Here is a 27,813-nt window from a genome sequence, read left to right as displayed (position 1 = left end):
TTTTCTGTCAATTTGGCTGCCAATCTGTGCCCGTTTTTTTCCCTGCCTCGCCAAGGTCGCAGCCAACGTGGGGGCGTTGAAGGGGAAATTGTACCTGCAGCTGCTCAGCGGTGGTAACTGGCGACCGAGGAATGACGTTTTGCCTTTAAGAGCATTTTTGCCCCCGAGGCGACGATCCTTTTGCCCTGGATTCCCGTTCCCGCCCAACGCTGGGGACGCTTTTGCCTCCGGCGGAGACTTTCGCAGCAGCTCTGGGGATGTTTTGCCCTTTGTGTGCAGGTTTGCCCCCCCCAAAACTCTTGACGCTTTTGCCCCTAAAGGCCCCTTTTTGCCCCCAAGGCCCTTTTTGCCCCCGAGTGTGGGGGTGCTTTTGCCTTCCGGGTGGTTTTGCCCCGACTACGGCGATGCGTTGTCGTTTACAGCCAGTCTTGCCCCACGTCTGGGGATGTTTCTACTCCTTGACGGCCAGTTCTGGACGTCACATGAAGATGCTTTGCCCTCTGTGGCCGGTTACGCAGAAATAGGGGGGGGGGGGGTTACCTTTGCGGGCCATGTTTGCCCCAGACGGGGGGGTGGATTTTGCCCTTTATGGCCATTTTCGCCCCCAATCCGGGGAAGTCTGGCCCTTTGTGGCTAACTTTGCCCTCACTAGGAGCACGTCTCTGCTTTTTGTGGGCGCTTGGCCCCCCCGCAGTTGGGACGCTTTTGCCGTTGAGGAATGTTTTTGGGAGGCGGGAGGGACGAGCTCGGCCTGTGGCCGCTGGGGCGTGCGGCCCCGCAGAGGAGGGGGCTGCGCCGGGGGGGATTTTGTCCCACCCTGTGTCACCGTGGGTAGTGGTGGTTGGGGTTGTGGTGGTGGTTATGCTTACCACGGTGGTGCAGACGGTGACAAAAACGCTGCCGGGGGCTCAGCTCGGCTGCCGGCAGCGGCTGCGCCCGGGGGGTGGGTGGGGGGGCCCTTTCCCGGGGGACCAGCCCCCGGTTGTGCCCTCTTCCCCTCCCCGGCCGCTTCCGCAGTGAACAGGGGGTTGCTGTTCCCTTTCTGGCCAGTTCCGCAGCAACTCGGGGAACTTTTCCCTTCCTGGCCGTTTCTACCCCAAATCTGGGGATTGTTTTCCTCTCACGACCATTTTTGCCCTCACTCGCAGCATGTTTTGCCCGTTCTCGTCCGTTTTGCAGCCGTTCTGGGGAGGTTTTGCCTCTGACGGCTAATTTGGCCCGAACGATGGGGGTGCTTTTTCCCTCGATGGCTCTTTTTGCACCAAATCCGGAGCCGTTTGTGCCCTTTTCCCCCCTTTCTGGCCGGTTTTGTAGGGGATCCCGGGACGTTTTGCCCGTGATTGTCGCTGTTGGCACCGCACGCGGGGCTGCTTTTCCTCGTAGAACCAGGTTTGCCCCAGACGTGGTGACGCTTTGGATTTTGGGGCCAGTTCTGCAGCCAGCGCGGGGCTGTTTTGCCCTTTGTGGCCATTTCGGGGCCCAAATATGGGGCCGTTTTACTTCTTAGCACCGTTTTTCTCCGACACAGGGGCTTGCTGTTGCTTCTGGTGGGCGTTTCTGCAGCACGTTGGGGGACTTTTTGCCCCCTGTTGCCATTTCTTGTCCAAACTATGTCCATTCTCTGGGCTCGTCTGCTAAGCTCTTGAGCAACTCTTGGCCGGTTTTGCCCCAGACCGGGGCAGGTTGTGCTCTTTCTGGCCAATCTTTCCCCAAACCCGAGTTTGTTTTCCCTACGTGCCCAGTTTTACAGCAAGTCTGGGGATTTCGTGCTCTTCACCGCCTTTTCTCCCTAGGGATGAGGATGGCTTTGCCTCTTACTCCCTGTTTTGCCTGAAATAGGGACTGTTTTTGACTGTTTTGGGAGGCGGGAGGGACGAGCTCGGCCTGTGGCCGCTGGGGCGTGCGGCCCCGCAGAGGAGGGGGCTGCGCTGGGGGGGATTTTGTCCCACCCTGTGTCACCGTGGGTACTGCTGGTTATTTTGCTGGTGTTTATGTTGGTTGTGCTTATTGTGATTGCCACGGTGGTACAGGCGGTGACAAAAACGCTGCCGGGGGCTCAGCTCGGCTGCCGGCAGCGGCTGTGCCCGGGGTTGGGGGGGGGGGGCCCTTTCCCCGGGGGAGCAGCCCCCGGTTGTGCCCTCTTCCCCTCCCCGGCCGCTTCCGCAGTGAACAGGGGGTTGCTGTTCCATTTCTGGCCAGTTCCGCAGCAGCTCGGGGGATGCTTTTCCCTTCCTGGCCCAAATCTGGGGATTCTTTTCCTCTTATGACCTTTTCTGCCCCAAGTCCCGACCTCTTTTGCCCTTTTCTGTCAATTTGGCTGCCAATCTGTGCCCGTTTTTTTCCCTGCCTCGCCAAGGTCGCAGCCAACGTGGGGGCGTTGAAGGGGAAATTGTACCTGCAGCTGCTCAGCGGTGGTAACTGGCGACCGAGGAATGACGTTTTGCCTTTAAGAGCATTTTTGCCCCCGAGGCGACGATCCTTTTGCCCTGGATTCCCGTTCCCGCCCAACGCTGGGGACGCTTTTGCCTCCGGCGGAGACTTTCGCAGCAGCTCTGGGGATGTTTTGCCCTTTGTGTGCAGGTTTGCCCCCCCCAAAACTCTTGACGCTTTTGCCCCGAAGGGCCCCTTTTTGCCCCCAAGGCCCTTTTTGCCCCCGAGTGTGGGGGTGCTTTTGCCTTCCGGGTGGTTTTGCCCCGACTACGGCGATGCGTTGTCGTTTACAGCCAGTCTTGCCCCACGTCTGGGGATGTTTCTACTCCTTGACGGCCAGTTCTGGACGTCACATGAAGATGCTTTGCCCTCTGTGGCCGGTTACGCAGAAATAGGGGGGGGGGGGTTACCTTTGCGGGCCATGTTTGCCCCAGACGGGGGGGTGGATTTTGCCCTTTATGGCCATTTTCGCCCCCGATCTGGGGAAGTCTGGCCCTTTGTGGCTAACTTTGCCCTCACTAGGAGCACGTCTCTGCTTTTTGTGGGCGCTTGGCCCCCCCGCAGTTGGGACGCTTTTGCCATTGAGGAATGTTTTTGGGAGGCGGGAGGGACGAGCTCGGCCTGTGGCCGCTGGGGCGTGCGGCCCCGCAGAGGAGGGGGCTGCGCCGGGGGGGATTTTGTCCCACCCTGTGTCACCGTGGGTAGTGGTGGTTGGGGTTGTGGTTATGCTTACCACGGTGGTACAGGCAGTGACAAAAACGCTGCCGGGGGCTCAGCTCGGCTGCCGGCAGCGGCTGCGCCCGGGGGCCGGGGGGGGGCCCTTTCCCGGGGGACCAGCCCCCGGTTGTGCCCTCTTCCCCTCCCCGGCCGCTTCCGCAGGAAACCTGGGGCCGTTTTGCCTTTTCATCCTGCTTTTATCCCAGATATCCGGACGCTTTTGCCCTTTAGGTCCAGTTTTGCCCCAAAGAGGGGGATGCTTATGCCTTTTACGACCGTATTTGCAGCGGATGTTGGCGCGGGGGGTGCCCTTTCTGACCATTTTCCCTCCCGATATGGCGACGTTGTCCCTTTCCAACCATTTTTGCACCAACGGTGGGGCTGGTTTTGCCCTTTGTGGCCAATCCCGTGCCACGCGTTGGGGTGTTTTGCCTTTTACGTCCAGTTTTGCCCCCACGGGGGGGATGCTCCGGCACTTTGCGTCCCTTTTTTGCCCCAAACCTGGTGGTATTTTGCCCTTGAAGTCGCTTCCCCCCCCCCAAATATTGGCATTCCTCTTTCATTTCTGGGCGTCCTACCCACCAGTGTGGGGGGGTTTTGCCCTTGACGGCCACTTTTTGCCCCGAACACGGGGATGCTTTTGGATCTTAGGGGCCAGATCTGCAGCCGATGTGGGGCTGTCTTGCCCTCTGTGGCCGTTTTGGCCCCAAACGGGGGCGTGCTTTGGGGTTTGGCGCCCAGTTTTGCAGTGACCGCGGAGAAGGTTGCCTCTTCTGTCCCCTTTTGCCCTCACTGTGGGAATCTCTTGGTCTTTGGGGCCAGTTTTGCCCCAAGTCTGGGGAGGCTTTTGCACTCGATGTCCAGCGGGGCAGCAATTCTGGGGGGCTTTTTCCCTCTCGGGGCGTTTTTGCACCCGGGAGGGAGGGACGAGCTCGGCCTGTGGCCGCTGGGGCGTGCGGCCCCGCAGAGGAGGGGGCTGCGCCGGGGGGGATTTTGTCCCACCCTGTGTCACCGTGGGTACTGCTGGTTGTGGTGGTGGTGGTTATGCTTGCCACGGTGGTACAGGCAGTGACAAAAACGCTGCCGGGGGCTCAGCTCAGCTGCCGGCAGCGGCTGTGCCCGGGGCCGGGGGGGGCCCTTTCCCGGGGGAGCAGCCCCCGGTTGTGCCCTCTTCCCCTCCCCGGCCGCTTCCGCAGGAAACCTGGGGGTTTTTTGTCCTTTGTGGCTGGTTTTGCCCCAAATCTGGGGATGTTTTGCCTCTTTGGGGCAGTTTTGCCCAAAATCTGGGCACGCTTTGGCTCTTCTGTCCAGTTTTGACCCAAATCCGGGCACACTTTGGCTCTGCGGGCCACTTTTGGCCCAAATCCGGGCACGCTTTTGCTCTTTGGGCCACTTTCGACCCAAATCTGAGCATGCTTCAGCTCTTCGGGCCGGTTTCGACCCAAATCTGGGCACCCTTTGGCTCTGAGGCACCGCTTGGCCCACAAAGTGGGGGTCCTTTTGCCCGTCATGGCTAGTCTTGCACCAGATCTGGGGCAGTTTGTGCCAGTTTCCCCTTTCCGGCCCCTTTTGCGGCAAATTTGGGGGATGCTTTTACCCTTTATGGCCATTTTTCCTCCAAATTCAGGCATATTTTGTTCTCTGTGGCCATTTTTGCCCCCGTATGCGGCTGTTTTGTCCTCTAGGGCCAGTTTTGCCTCTAATCCGGGGATGTTTTTCTTCTTCTGTCCTGTTTTGCCTGAACGATGGGGACGTTTTGCCTCTTACGGCCGGTTTTGCCTGAAATCGGGGGATGTTTTGCCTCTTACGGCCGGTTTTGCCTGAAACCGGGGGATGTTTTGCCTTTCGCGGCCAGTTTTACCCCAGACATCTGCATTCTTTTTCTTTTTTACGGTCATTTTTGCCCCAGACCCCACAATGCTTTTGGCCTTTAGGGCGCGTTCAGCAGGAACCCTGAGGACGTTTTGCCTTTCAGTACCGTTTTTGCCCCAAACCTGCGGATGCTCTTGCCTTTTACCCCCCGGTTCTGCCGCGAGATCGGGATGCTTTTTCCTTTTAGGGTGACTTAGGCAGCAAACGTGGGGGTGTTTTTGCTTTCGGGGGCGTTTTGGGAGGCGGGAGGGACGAGCTCGGCCTGTGGCCGCTGGGGCGTGCGGCCCCGCAGAGGAGGGGGCTGCGCCGGGGGGGATTTTGTCCCACCCTGTGTCACCGTGGGTACTGCTGGTTGTGGTGGTGGTGGTTGGGTTGCCACGGTGGTACAGGCGGTGACAAAAACGCTGCCGGGGGCTCAGCTCGGCTGCCGGCAGCGGCTGCGCCCGGGGGGTGGTGGTGGGGGGCCCTTTCCCGGGGGACCAGCCCCCCCGGTTGTGCCCTCTTCCCCTCCCCGGCCGCTTCCGCAGGAAACCCGCGGATGCTTTTTGCCCTCTCTCGCCATTTCTGCAGCAGCTCTGGGGACGCTTGTCTTTTTAGAGCTCTCTTCGCCCTACACCTTGGCATGTTTTGCCCTTTCCTTGCCACTTTCTCCCCAAAGATGAGGTGCTTTAAGCTTTTTGGGCCCGTGCCTGCAGCCAGTCTGGGGAGCTTTTGCCTCCTAAGGGCAGGTTTGCCCCAATATGGAGATCCTTTGGCCCTTTATGGTGGGAATCGCCGCCCATATGGGGATATTTTGCGCTTTCTGGCCATTTTAACCCCAAAGCTGAGATGCTTTTGCCTGCATGCTTTTATCTGCAGCGAAGATGGGGGTTTTTTTTGTACGTTACGCACCCTTCTGCCCCCAATACGGGGGGCGTTTTTTGCCTTTTATGCGCAGTTTTGTCCCGATACGGGGACGCTTTTCCTCGATGGCCGGTTCCGCAGCAAGGCTGCGGATGTTTTGACTTTTATGGCCCGTTTTGCCCCAATCCTGGCGCTCTTCTGCCTTTTGGCCATATTTGCAGGACGTGGGGGGATGTTTTGCCCTTTGGCGCGATTTCGCCCCGATCCTGGGGCTGCTGTTTTACCCTTTTGTGGACAGTTTTACCCCAGATCTGCCCACGCTTTTTTTTGGTTTCGAGCCATTTTTGCCCCCAGGATGAGGACGCTTTTGCCCATCGTCCCCTGTTCCGCCCACCCCTAGGGATGTTTTTTTTTCCTTCTACGGTGATTTTTGCTGCAAATCGGGGGAGGTTTGGGGCTTTCTGCCCAGTTTTGCAGCAACCCTGGGGCCGTTTTTCCCTTTCGGGGGCGTTTTGGGAGGCGGGAGGGACGAGCTCGGCCTGTGGCCGCTGGGGCGTGCGGCCCCGCAGAGGAGGGGGCTGCGCCGGGGGGGATTTTGTCCCACCCTGTGTCACCGTGGGTAGTGGTGGTTATTGTGGTGGTGCTTGCCACGGTGGTGCAGGCGGTGACAAAAACGCTGCCGGGGGCTCAGCTCAGCTGCCGGCAGCGGCTGTGCCCGGGGGGTGGGGGGGGCCCTTTCCCGGGGGAGCAGCCCCCGGTTGTGCCCTCTTCCCCTCCCCGGCCGCTTCCGCAGGAAACCTGGGGGTTTTTTGTCCTTTGTGGCCGGTTTTGCCCCAAATCTGGGGATGTTTTGCCTCTTTGGGGCAGTTTTGCACCAAATCTGGGCACGCTTTGGCTCTTCTGTCCAGTTTTGACCCAAATCCAGGCACACTTTGGCTCTGCGGGCCACTTTCGGCCCAAATCTGAGCACACTTTGGCTCTGTGGGTCACCTTCGGCCCAAATCTGAGCACGCTTTGGCTCTGTGGGCCACTTTTGGCCCAAATCCGGGCACGCTTTGGCTCTGTGGGCCACTTTTGGCTCAAATCCGGGCACGCTTCAGCTCTTCGGGCCACTTTCGGCCTAAATCCGGCATGCTTTGGCTCTGTGGGCCACTTTCGACCCAAATCTGAGCACGCTTTTGCTTTTCGGGCCACTTTCGACCCAAATCTGAGCACGCTTCAGCTCTGTGGGCCACTTTTGGCTCAAATCCGGGCACGCTTCAGCTCTTCGGGCCACTTTCGGCCTAAATCCGGCATGCTTTGGCTCTGTGGGCCACTTTCGACCCAAATCTGAGCACGCTTTTGCTTTTCGGGCCACTTTCGACCCAAATCTGAGCACACTTCAGCTCTGTGGGCCACTTTCGACCCAAATCCTGGCACGCTTTGGCTCTGTGGGCCACTTTCAGCCCAAATCCAGGCACGCTTTGGCTCTGTGGGCCACTTTTGGCCCAAATCCGGGCACGCTTTTGCTCTTTGGGCCACTTTCGACCCAAATCTGAGCACGCTTCAGCTCTGTGGGACCCTTTTGACCCAAATCCGGGCACGTTTCAGCTCTGTGGGCCACTCTTGGCCCAAATCCGGGCACGCTTTTGCTCTTTGGGCCACTTTCGGCCCAAATCTGAGCACGCTTCAGCTCTGTGGGCCACTTTCAGCCCAAATCCGGGCACGCTTTGGCTCTGTGGGCCACTTTCGACCCAAATCTGAGCACGCTTTTGCTTTTCGGGCCCCTTTCGGCCCAAATCCTGGCACGTTTCAGCTCTGTGGGCCACTTTCGTCCCAAATCTGAGCACGCTTTAGCTCTTCGGGCCCCTTTCGGCCCAAATCCTGGCACGTTTCAGCTCTGTGGGCCACTTTCGTCCCAAATCTGAGCACGCTTTAGCTCTTCAGGCCACTTTCGGCCCAAATCCGGGCATGTTTCAGCTCTGTGGGCCACTTTCAGCCCAAATCCGGGCACGCTTTGGCTCTGTGGGCCACTTTTGGCCCAAATCCGGGCACGCTTTGGCTCTGTGGGCCACTTTCAGCCCAAATCTGAGCACGCTTTTGCTCTTCGGGCCACTTTTGACCCAAATCCGGGCACGCTTCAGCTCTGTGGGCCACTTTCGACCCAAATCCGGGCACGCTTTGGCTCTGTGGGCCACTTTCAACCCAAATCCTGGCACGCTTTGGCTCTTCGGGCCCCTTTCGGCCCAAATCCGGGCATGCTTTTGCTCTTTGGGCCACTTTCGACCCAAATCTGAGCACGCTTTGGCTCTGTGGGCCACTTTTGGCCCAAATCCAGGCACACCTTGGGTCTGTGGGCCACTTTTGGCCCAAATCCGGGCATCCTTTGTCTCTGTGGGCCACTTTTGACCCAAATTCGGGCACGCTTTTGCTCTGTGGGCCACCTTCGGCCCAAATCTGAGCACGTTTTTGCTCTGTGGGCCAGTTTCAGCCCAAATCCGGGCATGCTTCGGCTCTTCGGGCCAATTTCGACCCAAATCCCGGCACGCTTTGGCTCTGTGGGCCACTTTTGGCCCAAATCCGGGCACGCTTTGGCTCTTCGGGCCAATTTCGACCCAAATCTGAGCACACTTTGGCTCTTCGGGCTATTTCTGACCCAAATGTGGGGGTGCTTTTGCCCTTCATGACTAATTTTGCGCAGAATCTGGCTCTGTTTGTGCTCTTTTTGCCTTTCTGGCCAATTTTAACCCCAAAATGGGGATGTTTTGCTTTTGCGACCTTTTTTTTTTTACCGAAATATGGGGATGCTCTTGCTGTTTATGGGCATTTCTGGACCAAGTGTTGGGGTGTTGGTCCATTTGTGGCCAGTTTTGCCCCAAATATGGACATGCTTTGGGCTTTTATGCCTAGTTTTACCCCAAATCCGGGGATGGTTTTCCTTTTATGGCCATTTTTACCCCAACACGGGGATGTTTTGTCATCTAGGGCCAGTTTTGCCCCAAATCTGGGGATGTTTTTGCACTTTATTTCTAGCTTTACCCCAAATCTGGGGATGTTTTGCCTTTTAGAGCCATTTTTACCCCAAATATTGGCATCTTCTTGGCTTTTATGGCCATTTTCCCCTCGATATGGGAATGATTTTGCTGTTTATGTCCAATTTTATAAAAAAAATACGGGATGATTTTTCCCTTTATGGCAATCTTTGTAGCAAATATGGGGATGTTTTCACCCTTTATGGCCGTTTTTGCCCCAAATATTCAGATGCGTTTGCCTTTTATGGCATTTTCCCCCCAAATATGGTCATTTCTCTGCCCTATATGGGCATTGTGAGCCCAAATACGGGGTATTTTCCTCTTTGTTGCCATTTTTGCCCCAAATATTTAGATGCTTTTGCCTCTTTTGGCCCATTTTGCCCCAAATATTCGGGTGCTTTTGCCTTCATGCCCCTTTTTTTGCCCCAAATAGGGGTATTTCTCCGCCTTATATGGGCGTTGTGGTCCCAAATAGGGGGGTTTTTTTCTCCTCTTTGTGTCCACTTTTGCCCCGAATACGGCGAGGCTTTTTCCTTTCGTGGCTTATTTTTTCCCTTTTCTCTCTGTTTTTTCCCCCCCCCGCCCGTTTTTCGCATATCCGCGTTTCCGTCGCATCACTCCGCGCGACGCACCCAGGGAGAAGAGACACCCCCCCACCCCCCCCCGAATTTTAAGCCTGCAGGATGCACCCAAAAAAAAGGACAAAAATCAAATTTATTTTCTTGTTGTTGTTGTTTTTCAGCCGACGGGATAAAAATGCCCCGAATCGGTTAAAAATGGGTTTTCGCGCACACCCACCCCCCCCCCACGCACCTGCCAGGGGAGGAGTTTTTGCACGCCGGGGCATCGGCTTCGCCCCACCGTGATAATGCTGGTGGTATCGACGCGTGGGGCTCCGGGACCACCGTCACCGTCTCCTCCGGTAAGTCCTCGTCCCCAACATCTCGCCGCGACAAATTTTGGTCTTTTTTCTCCCAAAATCTTGGCCGGGGGGGGGGGGGTGTGTGGGGGTGTGGGGCTCGAGGGCAGGAGACACCCCCCCCCCTTTTCGGGGGCCGAAACGGCGGTTGGCGGGTCAAAATGTCGGTATTGGGGGGGGGGAATGTCCGTTTGAGGCCAAAAAAGTCGATTTTGGGGGTTTTTTTTTAAGGGGCGGGGGATTCGGCCAGCGGCCGTTTGGCGGTCAAAACCGGGTCAAAAAGTCGATTTTCAGGTTTGGTTTTTTTTTTTGGGGGGGGTGGAAATTCACCCTAAGGCGACTTAATGGCAGATTTGGGCGAAAAAGTCCATTTTAGGGTCTTTTTTTTTTTAAGGGGGGAAAAAATCATCCCTAGGTGATGCGATGGCAGATTTTGAGGGGAAAATGTCGGTCTTTAGGGTCTTTTTGTGTGGGAAAAATTCACGTGGGGATGATTTGATGGTCAAAAATAGGTCAAAAAGTCAATTTTGAGGGCTTTTTCAGGGTCAAAAATCCATTTGGAGGCGATTTGATGCTGAGAAATAGGTCAAAAAGACAATTTTTAGGGGGGGGAAAATGATCCACAGGTGATTTGGTGGCAGAAGTGGGCAAAAATAGTCGATTTTAGGGTCTTTTTTTGCGGGGAAAAGTGAATCCGGGGCAATTTGTTGGCGAAAATGGCCCAAAAGCCCCAAATTTTGGCGGTATTAGGGTGGCTTTTGGAAAAAAAATAGGAGATTTGGGGTCAAAGAGACAGGTTTTGGGGCTCAGTCTGTGATTTTTTTTTGTGCTGGGAGATGTTTTTTGGTGAGGAAAATGACATTTTCCTCCAAGGGCCGAGGTTTAATTGAGGGGGTTTTGGGTAGAGTGGAAATGGTGATTTTTTATTCCCCCCCCCTCCCCTGAATATAATATTATAAATAGAAATATTTTTTTTTTTTTTCTGGGGGGGAAATCGCTGCGTTCGGGCGAAATGGGGAATAAAAAAGGACTTTTAGGGCCAAAATAAGCCGCAAAAAAGGATTTGGTAGATAAAAGCAGGGAGGACTCTGAAATTTTTTTTTTTTTTAGTGTTTTTGTGGATTTTTTTAAGTGTTTGGCTGCTGGGTCGTCTTTAAAAAAAATATATATATTTAAAAATACAAATGTAGTGATATTTATATAGGAAATATATAAAAATAGATTTATATGTCAAGGATAAGTTATAAATTATAAAAGATAAGTTATAAATTATAAAAGGTAAGTTATAATTTATGAATGATAAGTTACAAATGATAAAAAGTTATAATTTATAAAAGATAAGTTACAAATTATAAAAGATAAGTTATAATTTATAAAAGAAGTTATAATTTATAAAAGATAAGTTACAATTTATAAAAGATAAGTTACAAATTATAAAAGATAAGTTACAAATTATAAAAATTTATAATTTATAAAAGATAAGTTACAATTTATAAAAGATAAGTTACAAATTATAAAAATTTATAATTTATAAAAGATAAGTTACAAATTATAAAAGATAAGTTATAATTTATAAAAGATAAGTTATAATTTATAAAAGATAAGTTATAATTTATAAAAAGTTACAAATTACAAATATTTTAGGTATTTTAGATATTTTTAATCGGACAGTTCGACTATCAAGTCTTCAGGCCGTGCCCTAAAAGTGGCTTTTTTTTTTTTTTTTGAGAGCATTTTTGGGGCAAAAAAGGGCATAGAAATATCCCTGTTTTTAATTAAACCGCTCGGGGAGGTTAATTAATCGGGGGGGGGGGGGGGGGAATCCGCCCTGAAATGGCGGGTGAAGATTTTAGGTCGTTCCCCCCCTTTTTTGCGCCGGTTTGGGGGGGATTCGGAGTCAAATTTGCCCAAGTCCCCAAATTTCTGAATCTCCTTGATTTTTTTTGGGGGGGGGCGGGTTTTTATCACATTTTCTTTAAGCCGTGGCATTTTTGGGGGGCTCTTGGGCGAATTTGGGGGGGGCTTAGTCATCGCTTTAAAAAAAAAATCTTAATTTTTATAATCTTTTTAGGGCAGTTTTAAGTTGTTTCGGGTTTTTTTTTTGGCGGAGCCGAACTCCAACCCCATTTTTTAGGTAGAAAAAATTTAATTTGATTTTTTTTTTTTGGGGGGGGGGGCTTTTTTCAGAGGAGTTTGGCTTTAGACCCCCCCCAAAAGTTTGTATTTCAATCCTTTTAATAGGAGATTTAATGATTCTTTTTTTTTTTTTAATTCCTTCGTTAATAGGAAACTTATTAATTCCAGCGAAAATCCTCATTATTTTGTTCCCCAACTTTGGCTCTTTGGTCACTAATGATCAATTAAGAGAATATTAAAATTTTAAGTGGGGACGTGAGGAATTAGGGGGGGTTTTTTTGCCCTTTTTGGTCCATTATTGTGAATTATATATATTATATATATTTTTTTTCCCTCCCTCTTCACCAATAACCGCAGGATTTCATTTAATTCTGCCATTAATCTCATTTTTAATGAATTTTTGCTAATTAGGGTAGCCGGCGGGGCTGGTTTGGGTTTAAAAAGCGGGGTTTGGGGGAGCTGAGGGGGGGAAAAAAAAAGAGAAAAAGAGTCATTTTTGGGGGGCGGCTCCTCAGCGCCGCAGTCGCTTAAAAAGAAATTAAAAAAAATTTAAAATTAATAAAAAATAGGTTGAAAAGCGCCAGAAATCGAGTTTTTCAAGAGCAGGGAGGCCCTTTTTTATCGGGGAAAACTCATTTTATTGCGTTTATTAATTAAGTATATCAGATAATTAAGACTTTCAGAGCGCTGATGGGAATATTTAATCGCAGTTAACGTAAGGACGGGATTTATTTTTGTGGCCCTTGCGATGAAAATGTGATTCTTGCAGAAAAAAAGAGTATGAGGATTTTTTTTTTTTTTAAGGGATTTTTAGGTCAAATCGGGGGTGATTTACGGTGCAGGTCGTGGGGGTTTAATGTTATCAATTAAAACCAAAAAATATAACGTATAAAAATAAATTAAGCATGGAAATACATAGTATAAAGGAGATAATAGCCTATATAAAAATATATTTTTATATATTTTATAGACAAATATATTTTATATAAATATATTTTATATATATCTATATTTTATATTTTATAAAAATATATTTATATATAATATATATTTTATATATTTAAATATATTTTTATATATTTTATATATAAACATAATTTATATAGACACATATTTTTATATAAATATATATTTTATATATATAAAAATATATTTTTATATATTTTATATATAAACATATTTTATATAGACACATATTTTTATATAAATATATATTTTTATATATTTAAATATATTTTTATATATTTTATATATAAACATATTATAGACACATATTTTTATATAAATATATATTTTTAATATATTTAAATATATTTTAATATATTTTATATATAAACATATTATAGACATATATTTTTATATAAAAATATATTTTATATATATTTAAATGTATTTTAATATATTTTATATATAAACATATTATAGACATATATTTTTATATAAAAATATATTTTATATATATTTAAATATATTTTTATATATTTTATATATAAACATATTATAGACATATATTTTTATATAAAAATATATTTTATATATATTTAAATATATTTTAATATATTTTATATATAAACATATTATAGACATATATTTTTATATAAATATATATTTTATATATATTTAAATGTATTTTTATATATTTTATATATAAACATATTTTTATAGACATATTTTATATATATTTAATTATATTTTAATATATTTCATATCTAAAATATGTTTATATATTTTTATATAAATATATATATTAAATATATTTAAATACACATAAATACAATTTATATATAAATATATTTTTATATATTTTATACATATATATATAAAATTAAGATCTTTTAACTTCAGGGCTCTAAATGACACCGCGGCTCCAAGAGTTGAATTATTTGCCCCGGGGATGGGGCTAAAACATCACGAAAAGCCCTTTTTTTTTGTTTTTTTTGGCCCTTAGAGAAGCGAAATTCGAGGCGAGACAATGAAGAAATTAAATTAAAAGTGATTTTTTTTTAAAATATATATATATAGATATATTTTTCCTCCCCCCACGGGGGTGTGGACACCTAAAATGGCCGATGTCTTCGGCCCGCAGGTGGCGGCTGCGCTTGTTTATTTCGCAGCCCAGAATTGCCCAAAATAGCCGCGTTTTTGGTTTCGAAAACAGCAAGAAATGAGAAGTGTGTGTGTGGGGGGGGGGGGGTTATTTTTTTTTTTCCCCTAATTTCCCTTTTTTTCCCCCCTCTTTCTTTTGCATGTTAAATGACTAAAACCCAACCAGGCGCAACCGGCCTGAAAAACAGCACCTGGTTTGGGGCAAAAAACAACAAAAAAAATAACCTTTTTTTGGCAGGTGGCCGGGGGGGGGGGGGGGGGGGGTAAACAGCAGCTTTGGGCTGAATTCAGGCGGTTTCGGGCAAAGTTGTTGCCCTGAAAGGGCCAATTTTCGGCCCAGCAGTTTATATATATTTTATATTTATATTTATTATATTTATATATATTTTTAGTGAGAAATTTTTTAGTGTAGAGATTATTAAAAATTATTATTATTATTAAATATTATTATTATTATTAAAAAATAGATAAAAAAAAAAACCACCCCAACCCTCTGTATATTTTAAGATATATTAAATATATATATTAAATATATATTAAATATATTATATTACATATAATATATTTAATTAATACATTATTTATATATTAAATATATATTAAATATATTATATTACATATTATTAATATATTAAATGTATTAATACATTATTTATATATTAAATATATATTAAATATATTATATTACATATTATTAATATATTAAATGTATTAATACATTATTTATATATTAAATATATATTAAATACATTACATATTATTAATATATTAAATGTATTAATACATTAAATCTATATTAAATCTATATTAAATCTATATTAAATCTATATTAAATCTATATTAAATCTATATTAAATATATTAAATATATATTAAATATATATTAAATATATTAATATAACATTTATTATATCATAATATTTATTATTATATAATATTAATATATTTAATATATTGATATATATTTAATATATTGATATACATTTAAGACATTGATATATATTTAATATATTAACATATTATTAATATATATCAAATATATACTTAATATAAGCTATTAATACAGGTAGAAAAGTGAATTTATGTATTGTAACACCTACTTTAATATATTTTTATCCTATAGAGAGGTATTTAATCTGATTTATACGTATTTCTACATTAATATACCATCGAATATAGAGGAGATGTCACATAATATGTCTTATTATATATCATATATTAATATTTTATATAGAAATGCCTATAAAATATCTTTTACATTCCATGAAAATAGATCTATAATAGATATAGCTGATATATTTAATGGATATATAGAAATCTATGATGATGTATAGATTCTATATGATATATTTAATGGATATATAGAAATCTACGCTATGATATAGATTCTATATGATATATTTAATGGATATATAGAAATCTATGATATTATATAGACTCTATATGATATATTTAATGGATATATAGAAATCTACGATGATGTATAGACTCTATATGATATATTTAATGGATATATAGAAATCTACGCTATGATATAGATTCTATATGAAATATTTAATGGATATATAGAAATCTATGATATTATATAGACTCTATATGATATATTTAATGGATACCTAGAAATCTATGATGATGTATAGATTCTATATGATATATTTAATGGATATATAGAAATCTACGCTATGATATAGAGTCTATATGATATATTTAATGGATATCCAGAAATCTACGATATTATATGGAGTCTATATGATATATTTAATGGATATATAGAAATCTACGCTATGATATAGACTCTATATGATATATTTAATGGATATATAGAAATCTACGCTGTGATATAGACTCTATATGATATATTTAATGGATATATAGAAATCTACGCTATGATATAGACTCTATATGATATATTTAATGGATATATAGAAATCTACGCTGTGATATAGACTCTATATGATATATTTAATGGATATATATAAATCTACGCTGTGATATAGATTCTATATGATATATTTAATGGATATATAGAAATCTATGATATTATATAGACTCTATATGATATATTTAATGGATACCTAGAAATCTATGATGATGTATAGATTCTATATGATATATTTAATGGATATATAGAAATCTACGCTATGATATAGATTCTATATGATATATTTAATGGATATCCAGAAATCTACGATATTATATGGAGTCTATATGACATATTTAATGGATACCTAGAAATCTACGCTGTGATATAGATTCTATATGATATATTTAATGGATATATAGAAATCTACGCTATGATATAGAGTCTATATGATATATTTAATGGATATCCAGAAATCTACGATATTATATGGAGTCTATATGATATATTTAATGGATATATAGAAAACTACGCTATGATATAGAGTCTATATGATATATTTAATGGATATATAGAAATCAACACTATGATATAGACTCTATATGATATATTTAATGGATATATAGAAATCTACGCTGTGATATAGACTCTATATGATATATTTAATGGATATATAGAAATCTACGCTGTGATATAGATTCTATATGATATATTTAATGGATGTATAGAAATCTACGCTGTGATATAGATTCTATATGATATATTTAATGGATATATAGAAATCTACGCTGTGATATAGGTGCTGTCTGCTCTCGGTACCTATATATCTCTTAAACGCTTCCCCGGGGAGCGGGATTATCGGTTGTCACCCCCCCCCGGCTCTGTGATATCCCTATATTAATATGCAGGCGTATTAATTACGGCGGCCTTAATTAACAGGCCCAGGCCTGAATCCCTCCCGGGGAAACACCGCGCGCTAATTAACCCCCTAATTGCTAATTAACAGGGGACCTATAGGTCACCTATGGACCCGCATATTAATATAGAGATGCCTATCTAATTAATAATGCATTAATTATTAGGCGAGGCGGCTTTTAAACCTTTATTAGGGGGGGAAAATCCCACTAATTAACCCCGGCTAACGAGGCAGGGGGTAATTAATTAAGCTCCCGGAGGCCTTCGGCCACTTTTTGGCCGGAACCGAGGGGGTTTTTAAGGCGATTTTTGATTTTTTTTTTTTGGGGGGGGGGGGGTGGGGGGTGTTGGTGGTTGTAATTTGGAGTTAATTAACGAGCGGGGTTAATTACAGGCCCTGGCGCGGGTAGTTATCGGGGACGGGGTTGCTGCTTGGCGTGATTGGGTTAATTAATTGGAGGGGGGTGCACGGTGGGGGGCATTGGTTGTCTTAATTAAGGGCATTGGTTGTCTTAATTAAGGGCATTAATTGCCTTAATTAAGGGCATTGGTTGTCTTAATTAAGGGCATTGGTTGTCTTAATTAAGGGCATTAATTGCCTTAATTAAGGGCATTGGTTGTCTTAATTAAGGGCATTGGTTGCCTTAATTAAGGACATTGGTTGTCTTAATTAAGGGCATTAATTGCCTTAATTAAGGGCATTGGTTGTCTTAATTAAGGGCATTGGTTGCCTTAATTAAGGACATTGGTTGTCTTAATTAAGGGCATTGGTTGTCTTAATTAAGGGCATTAATTGCCTTAATGGGGTTGACTGCAAGCCCGGCCCCGGTGTTGGTACTGGTCCGGTACCGCTATGGGGCAGCCGGTGCTGGTCCTGCAGAGGCAGCTATGGGGCGGCTGTGGGGCAGCCGGTACTGGTCCTGTACTGGTCCTGCAGAGGCAGCTATGGGGCGGCTATGGGGCAGCCGGTACTGGTCCGGTACTGCTATGGGGCAGCCGGTACTGGTCCGGTACTGGTCCTGCAGAGGCAGCTATGGGGCGGCTGTGGGGCAGCCGGTACTGGTCCGGTACTGCTATGGGGCAGCCAGTACTGGTCCGGTACTGCTATGGGGCAGCTGGTCCTGGTCCGGTACTGGTCCTGCAGAGGCAGCTATGGGGCGGCTGTGGGGTGCCGTACTGGTACCAGCCAGTACTGGTCCGGTACTGCTATGGGGCAGCCGGTACTGGTCCTGCAGAGGCAGCTATGGGGCGGCTATGGGGCAGCTGGTACTGGTCCTGCAGAGGCAGCTATGGGGCGGCTGTGGGGCAGCCGGTACTGGTCCGGTACTGCTATGGGGCAGCCGGTACTGGTCCGGTACTGGTCCTGCAGAGGCAGCTATGGGGCGGCTGTGGGGCAGCCGGTACTGGTACCAGCCGGTACTGGTCCGGTACTGCTATGGGGCAGCCAGTACTGGTCCGGTACTGCTATGGGGCAGCTGGTACTGGTCCGGTACTGGTCCTGCAGAGGCAGCTATGGGGCGGCTGTGGGGCAGCCGGTACTGGTACCAGCCGGTACTGGTCCGGTACTGCTATGGGGCAGCCAGTACTGGTCCGGTACTGGTCCTGCAGAGGCAGCTATGGGGCGGCTGTGGGGTGCCGTACTGGTACCAGCCAGTACTGGTCCGGTACCGCTATGGGGCAGCCGCTACTGGTCCTGCAGAGGCAGCTGTGGGGCGGCTGTGGGGCAGCCAGTACTGGTCTGGTACTGGTCGTGCAGAGGCAGCTATGGGGTGGCTGTGGGGCAGCCGGTACTGGTCTGGTACTGGTCCGGTACTGCTATGGGGCAGCCGGTACTGGTCCTGCAGAGGCAGCTGTGGGGCGGCTATGGGGCAGCCGGTACTGGTCCTGCAGAGGCAGCTATGGGGCGGCTGTGGGGTCCCGTACCAGTATGAGCTGCTATGGGGCAGCCGGTACTGGTTCTACAGAAGCAGCTATGGGGCAGCTGTGGGGCAGCTGGTACTGGTCCCGTACTGGTAGCAGCTGGTGCTGCTCTGGTACTGGTCCTGCAGAGGCAGCTATGGGGCGGCTGTGGGGTGCTGTACTGGTACCAGCCGGTACTGGTCCGGTACTGCTATGGGGCAGCCGGTACTGGTCCTGCAGAGGCAGCTATGGGGTGGCTATGGGGCAGCTGGTACTGGTCCTGTACTGGTCCTGCAGAGGCAGCTATGGGGCGGCTATGGGGCAGCCAGTACTGGTCCTGCAGAGGCAGCTGTGGGGCGGCTGTGGGGCAGCTGGTCCTGGTCCGGTACTGGTCCTGCAGAGGCAGCTATGGGGCGGCTGTGGGGTGCCGTACTGATCCTGTACTGGTATGAGCTGCTATGGGGCAGCCGGTACTGGTCCTGCAGAGGCAACTGTGGGGTGCTGTACTGGTACGAGCTGCTATGGGGCAGCTGGTCCTGGTCCGGTACTGGTCCTGCAGAGGCAGCTATGGGGCGGCTATGGGGCAGCTGGTCCTGGTCCGGTACTGGTCCTGCAGAGGCAGCTATGGGGCGGCTGTGGGGCAGCCGGTACTGGTCCGGTACTGCTATGGGGCAGCCGGTACTGGTCCGGTACTGGTCCTGCAGAGGCAGCTATGGGGCGGCTGTGGGGCAGCCGGTACTGGTACCAGCCGGTACTGGTCCGGTACTGCTATGGGGCAGCCAGTACTGGTCCGGTACTGCTATGGGGCAGCTGGTACTGGTCCGGTACTGGTCCTGCAGAGGCAGCTATGGGGCGGCTGTGGGGCAGCCGGTACTGGTACCAGCCGGTACTGGTCCGGTACTGCTATGGGGCAGCCAGTACTGGTCCGGTACTGGTCCTGCAGAGGCAGCTATGGGGCGGCTGTGGGGTGCCGTACTGGTACCAGCCAGTACTGGTCCGGTACCGCTATGGGGCAGCCGCTACTGGTCCTGCAGAGGCAGCTGTGGGGCGGCTGTGGGGCAGCCAGTACTGGTCTGGTACTGGTCGTGCAGAGGCAGCTATGGGGTGGCTGTGGGGCAGCCGGTACTGGTCTGGTACTGGTCCGGTACTGCTATGGGGCAGCCGGTACTGGTCCTGCAGAGGCAGCTGTGGGGCGGCTATGGGGCAGCCGGTACTGGTCCTGCAGAGGCAGCTATGGGGCGGCTGTGGGGTCCCGTACCAGTATGAGCTGCTATGGGGCAGCCGGTACTGGTTCTACAGAAGCAGCTATGGGGCAGCTGTGGGGCAGCTGGTACTGGTCCCGTACTGGTAGCAGCTGGTGCTGCTCTGGTACTGGTCCTGCAGAGGCAGCTATGGGGCGGCTGTGGGGTGCTGTACTGGTACCAGCCGGTACTGGTCCGGTACTGCTATGGGGCAGCCGGTACTGGTCCTGCAGAGGCAGCTATGGGGTGGCTATGGGGCAGCTGGTACTGGTCCTGTACTGGTCCTGCAGAGGCAGCTATGGGGCGGCTATGGGGCAGCCAGTACTGGTCCTGCAGAGGCAGCTGTGGGGCGGCTGTGGGGCAGCTGGTCCTGGTCCGGTACTGGTCCTGCAGAGGCAGCTATGGGGCGGCTGTGGGGTGCCGTACTGATCCTGTACTGGTATGAGCTGCTATGGGGCAGCCGGTACTGGTCCTGCAGAGGCAACTGTGGGGTGCTGTACTGGTACGAGCTGCTATGGGGCAGCTGGTCCTGGTCCGGTACTGGTCCTGCAGAGGCAGCTATGGGGCGGCTATGGGGCAGCTGGTCCTGGTCCGGTACTGGTCCTGCAGAGGCAGCTATGGGGCGGCTGTGGGGTGCCGTACTGGTCCCGTACTGGTACGAGCTGCTATGGGGCAGCTGGTACTGGTCCTGCAGAGGCAGCTATGGGGCGGCTATGGGGCAGCTGGTCCTGGTCCGGTACTGGTCCTGCAGAGGCAGCTATGGGGCGGCTATGGGGCAGCTGGTGCTGGTCCGGTACTGGTCCTGCAGAGGCAGCTATGGGGCGGCTATGGGGCAGCTGGTGCTGGTCCGGTACTGGTCCTGCAGAGGCAGCTATGGGGCGGCTATGGGGCAGCTGGTGCTGGTCCGGTACTGGTCCTGCAGAGGCAGCTATGGGGCGGCTATGGGGCAGCTGGTCCTGGTCCGGTACTGGTCCTGCAGAGGCAGCTATGGGGCGGCTGTGGGGTGCCGTACTGGTCCCGTACTGGTACGAGCTGCTATGGGGCAGCTGGTACTGGTCCTGCAGAGGCAGCTATGGGGCAGCTATGGGGCAGCTGGTACTGGTCCGGTACTGGTCCTGCAGAGGCAGCTATGGGGCGGCTATGGGGCAGCTGGTCCTGGTCCGGTACTGGTCCTGCAGAGGCAGCTATGGGGCAGCTGTGGGGTGCCGTACTGGTCCCGTACTGGTACGAGCTGCTATGGGGCAGCTGGTACTGGTCCTGCAGAAGCAGCTATGGGGCAGCTGTGGGGCAGCTGGTCCTGGTCCGGTACCGGTACCGGTCCTGCAGGGGCAGCTGTGGGGCAGCTGTGGGGCAGCTGTGGGGCAGCTGGGGGCGGGGGGGGGTGGTGGTGTCTAGTACCGGTACCAGCTGGTACTGGTCTAGTACTGGTACTACTGGTGCTCATCCTGCAGTACAGGCTGTGGGGCGGCTGTGGGGCAGCTATGGGGCAGCGGTGGGGTTTTGCACCAAAACAAGGCGACTTTTGCACGTGCACAGGCGAGTTTTTGCCCCGAAATGGCGGGTTTTGCCCCGAAATGGCGAGTTTTGCCCCAAAATGGCGGGTTTTGCACCAAAATGGTGGGGTTTTGCACCTGCCCAGGGGGTTTTTTGCCCCGAAATGGGGGGTTTTGCACCAAAATGGGGGTCTTGCACATGCCCGGGCGGCTTTTTGCCCCGAAATGGTGGGGTTTTGCCCCAAAATGGGGGGTTTTGCATGTGCCTGGGTGGCTTTTTGCCCCAAAATGGGGGGTTTTGCCCCGAAATGGTGGGTTTTGCACCTGCCCAGGTGGGTTTTTGCCCTGAAATGGTGGGGGTTTGCCCCAAAATGGGGGGTTTTTGCCCCAAAAGGGCAGGTTTTGCACCTGCCCAGGTGGGTTTTTGCCCCAAAATGGGGGGTTTTGCACATGCCCGGGCGGCTTTTTGCCCCAAAATGGTGGGGTTTTGCCCCAAAATGGGGGGTTTTGCCCCAAAATGGTGGGGGTTTGCCCCAAAATGGCAGGTTCTGTGTGTGCCCAGGTGGGTTTTTGCCCCGAAATGGCGGCTTTTTGCCCCAAAATGGGGGGGGTTGCCCTAAAATGGTGGGGTTTTGCCCCAAAATGGCAGGTTCTGTGTGTGCCCAGGTGGGTTTTTGCCCCGAAATGGCGGCTTTTTGCCCCAAAATGGGGGGGGTTGCCCCGAAATGGGGGGTTTTGCCCCCAAATGGCGGGTTTTGCACATGCCCGGGCGGCTTTTTGCCCTGAAATGGCGTGTTTTTGCCCCAAAATGGCGGGTTTTGCACCTGCCCAGGCGGCTTTTACCCCGAAATGGCGGCTTTTTGCCCCAAAATGGCCGGCTTTTTTGCCCCCCCCCCCCCCCCAAAATGGCGGGGGTTTTACACCTGCCCGGGCGGGCGTTTTCTTTTCCCCTTCCCACGTGCGCCGGCGATTCCTGCGCAGAACCGCCGGTGCGTTGCACGCGCACGGTGGAGGGGGTGGTGGGGTGGGGTGGGGTGGGGTGCTCCCCCCGACGCCCCTCCTCGACCTCCCCTAACGCCTCTTCTTCTCCCCCCCCCCCTCCTCCTCCTCCTCCTCCTCCTCCAGCCGCCCCACCCGCCCCCCGCGCCCCCAGCCTCTTCCCGCTGGTTTCTTGCGGGACGACCCCCCCCGGCCAAGAGCTCTACTCGGTGGGCTGCGTGGCGGTGGGCTTCGTCCCCGACGACCTGGCCTTCGGCTGGAGCGACGCCGCCAACGGCAGCGTCGCCGGCGAGGGGGTGGCCGCCTTCCCCTCCGTCCTGGCCCCCGGGGGCTACGTGGCCGCCAGCCGCCTCAGCCTCCCCTTGCTGGAGGGGAAAAGCCGACAACCCTTCTACTGCAAGGCCGCCCACCCCCAGGGCCAACGCATCGTCCGGGTGTCCAACCACGGTGAGTCCGGCGCCTCCCGGGTCCTCCGGGTCCCCCCCCCCCGGCCCTTGTCCCCGAAGCGGGGTGGCGTCCTTCCCCCCCCTTGAGCTTCCTTCTGCTGCCGCCGCCCGCCCCGGGCGTCCCCTTTCCCCTTTTCCCCCCCCTGCCCCGGGGGCGTCCGTCCCTTCCCGTCGCTGCGTTCCCCCTGCGGCTGCGGCCTTCGCTGGAGGGTCTCGGCGGCGGGGGCTGCCGCGGCCTTCCCTGAGCATCCCGGTGCCGCATCCCGGTCCCGCATCCTTCCCTGAGCATCCCGGTGCCGCATCCCGCTGCCGCATCCTTCCCTGAGCATCCCGGTGCTGCATCCCGGTGCTGCATCCTTCCCTGAGCATCCCGGTGCCGCATCCCGGTCCCGCATCCTTCCCTGAGCATCCCGGTGCTGCGTCCCGGTGCTGCATCCTTCCCTGAGCATCCCGGTGCTGCATCCCGGTGCTGCATCCTTCCCTGAGCTTCCCGGTGCCGCATCCCGCTGCCGCATCCTTCCCTGAGCATCCCGGTGCCGCATCCCGCTGCCACATCCCGCTGCCGCATCCTTCCCTGAGCATCCCGGTGCTGCATCCCGGTGCTGCATCCCGCTGCCGCATCCTTCCCTGAGCATCCCGGTGCTGCATCCCAGTCCTGCATCCTTCCCTGAGCATCCCGGTGCTGCATCCCGGTGCCGCATCCTTCCCTGAGCATCCCGGTGCTGCGTCCCGGTGCCACATCCCACTGCCGCATCCTTCCCTGAGCTTCCCGGTGCTGCATCCTTCCCTGAGCATCCCGGTGCCGCATCCCGCTGCCGCATCCTTCCCTGAGCATCCCGGTGCTGCATCCCGCTGCCGCATCCTTCCCTGAGCATCCCGGTGCTGCATCCCGGTGCCGCATCCCGGTCCCGCATCCTTCCCTGAGCATCCCGGTGCCGCATCCCGGTCCTACATCCTTCCCTGAGCATCCCGGTGCTGCATCCCGCTGCCGCATCCCGGTCCTGCATCCTTCCCTGAGCATCCCGGTGCCGCATCCCGGTCCTGCATCCTTCCCTGAGCATCCCGGTGCCGCTGCATCCTCCCTGCTGCCATCCCGGTGCCACGTCCCGCTGCGGCTGCATTTTTTCCCTGCGCCCCGCTGCCGCCGCATCCCGCTGCGGCCGCATCCTCCCTGGAGCATCCCGGCGCCGCGTCCCGGCGCCGCGTCCCGCTGCGGCTGCATCTTTCCCCTGCATCCCGGTGCCGCCGCATCCCGGTGCCGCCGCATCCCGCTGCGGCCGCATCCTCCCTGGAGCATCCCGCTGCGGCCGCATCCCCGCTGCCGCCTCCCGCTGCCGCCGCACCCTCCCCGCAGCAGCCCACCGTGCCCCTCGGCACGATTTTGGGGGTCTCCACCCCGCTCAACACCCCCCCCCCCATCTCTCCTCCCAGACTCCCCCCAACTCGACCCCGTCGTCACCCTCCACCCGCCGTCCCGCGAGGACTTCGAAGGCCCCTACCGCAACTCCAGCGTCCTCTGCCAGATCCGCGGAGGCCGGCAGCCGCCCGCCGCCGTCCGGTGGCTGAAGAACGGGGTCCCCCTAAAAGAGGGGGTGGCCACCGAAGGCTCGGTGGTCGACGGCAAAGGCGCTTACGTCACCAGCAGCTGGGCGACCGTCACCGAGGCCGAATGGAACGCCGGCACCGTCTACACCTGCCTGACGGGCGAGGAGTTGAGGAACACCAGCAAAGCTCTGGAGTGCGGCTGTAAGTGGGGGTCCACCGCGGCGCGGGGGGGGGGGGGGTTGGAGGTATTTTGGGGGGGGGGTTGGAGGTGTTTTGGGGGGGTTGGAGGTACTTTGAGGGGGGTTGGAGGTATTTTGGGGGGGTTGGAGGTACTTTGAGGGGAGTTGGAGGTATTTTGGGGGGGGTTGGAGGTATTTTGAGAGGGGTTGGAGGTATTTTGGGGGGGTTGGAGGTATTTTGAGAGGGGTTGGAGGTATTTTGGGGGGTGTTGGAGGCATTTTTGGGGGGTTGGAGGTATTTTTGGGGGGTTGGAGGCATTTTTGGGCGGTTGGAGGTATTTTGAGGGGGGTTGGAGGCATTTTGAGGGGGGTTGGAGGTATTTTGGGGGGGTTGGAGGTATTTTGAGAGCGGTTGGAGGCATTTTTGGGGGGTTGGAGGCATTTTTGGGGGGTTGGAGGTATTTTGAGAGGGGTTGGAGGTATTTTTGGGGGGTTGGAGGTATTTTTGGGGGGGTTGGAGGTATTTTGAGAGGGGTTGGAGGTATTTTGGGGGTGTTGGAGGTATTTTGGGGGGGTTGGAGGTATTTTGAGAGCGGTTGGAGGCATTTTTGGGGGGTTGGAGGCATTTTGAGGGGGGTTGGAGGCATTTTTGGGCGGTTGGAGGTATTTTGAGGGGGGTTGGAGGTATTTTGAGGGGGGTTGGAGGTATTTTTGGGGGGTTGGAGGTATTTTGAGAGGGGTTGGAGGCATTTTTGGGGGGTTGGAGGCATTTTTTGGGGGTTGGAGGTATTTTGAGGGGGGTTGGAGGTATTTTGAGAGGGGTTGGAGGCATTTTTGGGGGGTTGGAGGTATTTTGAGGGGGGTTGGAGGTATTTTGAGAGGGGTTGGAGGTATTTTGAGGGGGATCGGAGGTATTTTGAGGGGGATCGGAGGTATTTTGGGGGGGTTGGAGGTATTTTGAGGGGGGTTGGAGGTATTTTTGGGGGGTTGGAGGTATTTTGGGGGGGTTGGAGGTATTTTGAGAGGGGTTGGAGGTATTTTGAGGGGGATCGGAGGTATTTTGAGAGCGGTTGGAGGCATTTTTGGGGGGTTGGAGGTATTTTGGGGGGTGTTGGAGGTATTTTGAGAGGGGTTGGAGGTATTTTGAGAGGGGTTGGAGGTATTTTGAGAGGGATCGGAGGTATTTTGAGGGGGATCGGAGGTATTTTGGGGGGGTTGGAAGTATTTTGAGAGGGGTTGGAGGTATTTTGAGGGGGATCGGAGGTATTTTGAGGGGGATCGGAGGTATTTTGAGGGGGGTTGGAGGTATTTTGAGGGGGGTTGGAGGTATTTTTGGGGCGGTTGGAGGTATTTTTTTGGGGGGGGTGCGACCACCCAAACCCATCAACCCAACCTCTTCCAGTCATCGGCCACAGCAACGAGGACATCACGGTGCAGGCCGTCCCCCCGGCCTTCGCCGATATCTTCAAGGACAAGGCGGCCAAGCTGACGTGCAAGGTGGGCAACCTCCCTAGCGTGGAAGGGTTGGACATCTCCTGGTGGCAGGAGAACGGCGAGAAGCTGGAGACCAAAACGCTGCCTCAAGTCCTGCAACCCAACGGGCTCTTCGGCGTGGCCGGCGTGGCCAGCGTCTGCGCCGACGACTGGGACAAGGGGGAGGTCTACACCTGCAAGGTCAGCCACCCCGAGCTCCTCTTCCCCAAAGAGGTCAAGCTGCAGAAGACCACCGGTAAGTCCTTGGGGGCGGGGCTCGGGGTGGGGGGTGGGGGTGGAGCTGGGGGGGGGTCTTCCGCAAGAGCAGGAGAAACGGGCGCGATCGCAGCGCCTTTATTGTCGCAAATCTGGGGGAAACGGGCGCGATCACAGTGCATTTATTTTCACAAATCTGGGGAAAGCGGCTGCGATTGCGCCACCGTTTATTTTCGTGAATCTGGGGAAAACGGCTGCGATCGCAGCACATTTTTTTCACAAATCTGGGGAAAACGGCTGCGATTGCACCACCATTAATTTCTGCAAATCTTGGGAAAATGGCTGCGATCGCAGCGCCCTTTTTTTCACAAATCTGGGGAAAACGGCTGCGATCGCAGCGCCCTTTTTTCACAAATGTGGGGAAAACGGCTGCGATCGCAGTGCATTTATTTTCGCGAATCTGGGGAAAACGGCTGCAATCGCAGCGCATTTATTTTCGCGAACCTGGGGAAAACGGGCCCGATCGCGCCACCACTTATTTTTTGCGAAGCCGGGCAGCGATCGCGTCACCTTTTTTTTTTTTTTTTCCTTTTTTTTTTTAAATTTTATTTTTAAGTTTTAATTTTTTTTCCCCTCTGTCTTGCAAATCCGGGGAGAGGCGGCCGCGCTCCCACCGTTTGTTTATTTACAACGCGGGGGCTGCGCCCGCGCCGTTCCCCCTCGCGAAGCCGCCGTCGCGCCCTTTCTTTCGCGCCCCCGCACCCACCCGCCAACTCCTCCTCTCTTTTGTGTTTCCCCCCCCCCTCCCCCTCCCCTCCCCTCCCCTCGCAGGCCGCGACGCCAAAGCCCCCTCCATCTTCGTCTTCTCCCCGCCCTCCGAGCAACTCTCCATGCACGAAACCGCCACCGTCACCTGCTTGGTGAAGGGCTTCAACCCGCCGGATGTCTTCGTCCGTTGGCTCCGCAACGGCGAGCCTCTACCCGCCGCCGACTACGTCACCATGCCCCCCGTCCCCGAATCGCAACCCCCCGTCTCCTACTTGACCTACAGCTCCTTGACGGTCAGCGGCGAGGACTGGGGAGCCGGCAACGTCTTCACTTGCCTGGTCGGCCACGAGCAAATCCCTTTGCAGGTGGCTCAGAAATCGGTGGATAAAGCTTCGGGTAAACCCACCTCCGTCAACGTGTCCCTGGTCCTCTCCGACGCCGCCAGCGCCTGCTACTAAATTCCCTCCTCCCCCCGCCCCCGTTTGTTGTTTTTTTTTGGGGGGGGGGGGGTTTATATAATTTTTGTGGTTGTTTTGGTCACGTGTGGTTTGGTGTTTGTGGGTTTTGGGGTTCGTTTTTGGGGTTGGTTTGGTTTGGGTTTTTTTTTTTCCCCCCACGTATGAATTTCTGGAAAGCAAAACCTCCCGGGCGTCACCTAAAAGCCAAAAAAAAACTCACCACCACCACCACCCCCCCCCAAAAAAAAAAAAAAAAGGCAATAAAATCAAATTTTGATGGAAAAGAA

The 27,813-nt window shown here is 51.4% G+C and overlaps 1 gene segment (V, D, J or C); it reads left to right on the top strand.

The window, feature by feature from the left end:
• Positions 1 to 861: 861 nt before the first annotated feature.
• On the top strand, positions 862 to 27,813 carry LOC143173751 (Ig mu chain C region-like). The segment is given in 6 exon segments: positions 862 to 943; positions 9,694 to 9,795; positions 22,568 to 22,888; positions 24,319 to 24,633; positions 26,014 to 26,340; positions 27,132 to 27,813. Coding segments are annotated over 6 exon segments (1,542 nt in total).

The sequence above is a fragment of the Aptenodytes patagonicus genome, unplaced genomic scaffold (genome assembly GCF_965638725.1).
Source record: "Aptenodytes patagonicus unplaced genomic scaffold, bAptPat1.pri.cur scaffold_210, whole genome shotgun sequence".
Lineage (NCBI taxonomy): Eukaryota > Metazoa > Chordata > Aves > Sphenisciformes > Spheniscidae > Aptenodytes > Aptenodytes patagonicus.
The sequence above is the reverse complement of the archived record's forward strand: the minus strand, read 5'-3'. Positions and strand labels throughout refer to the sequence as shown.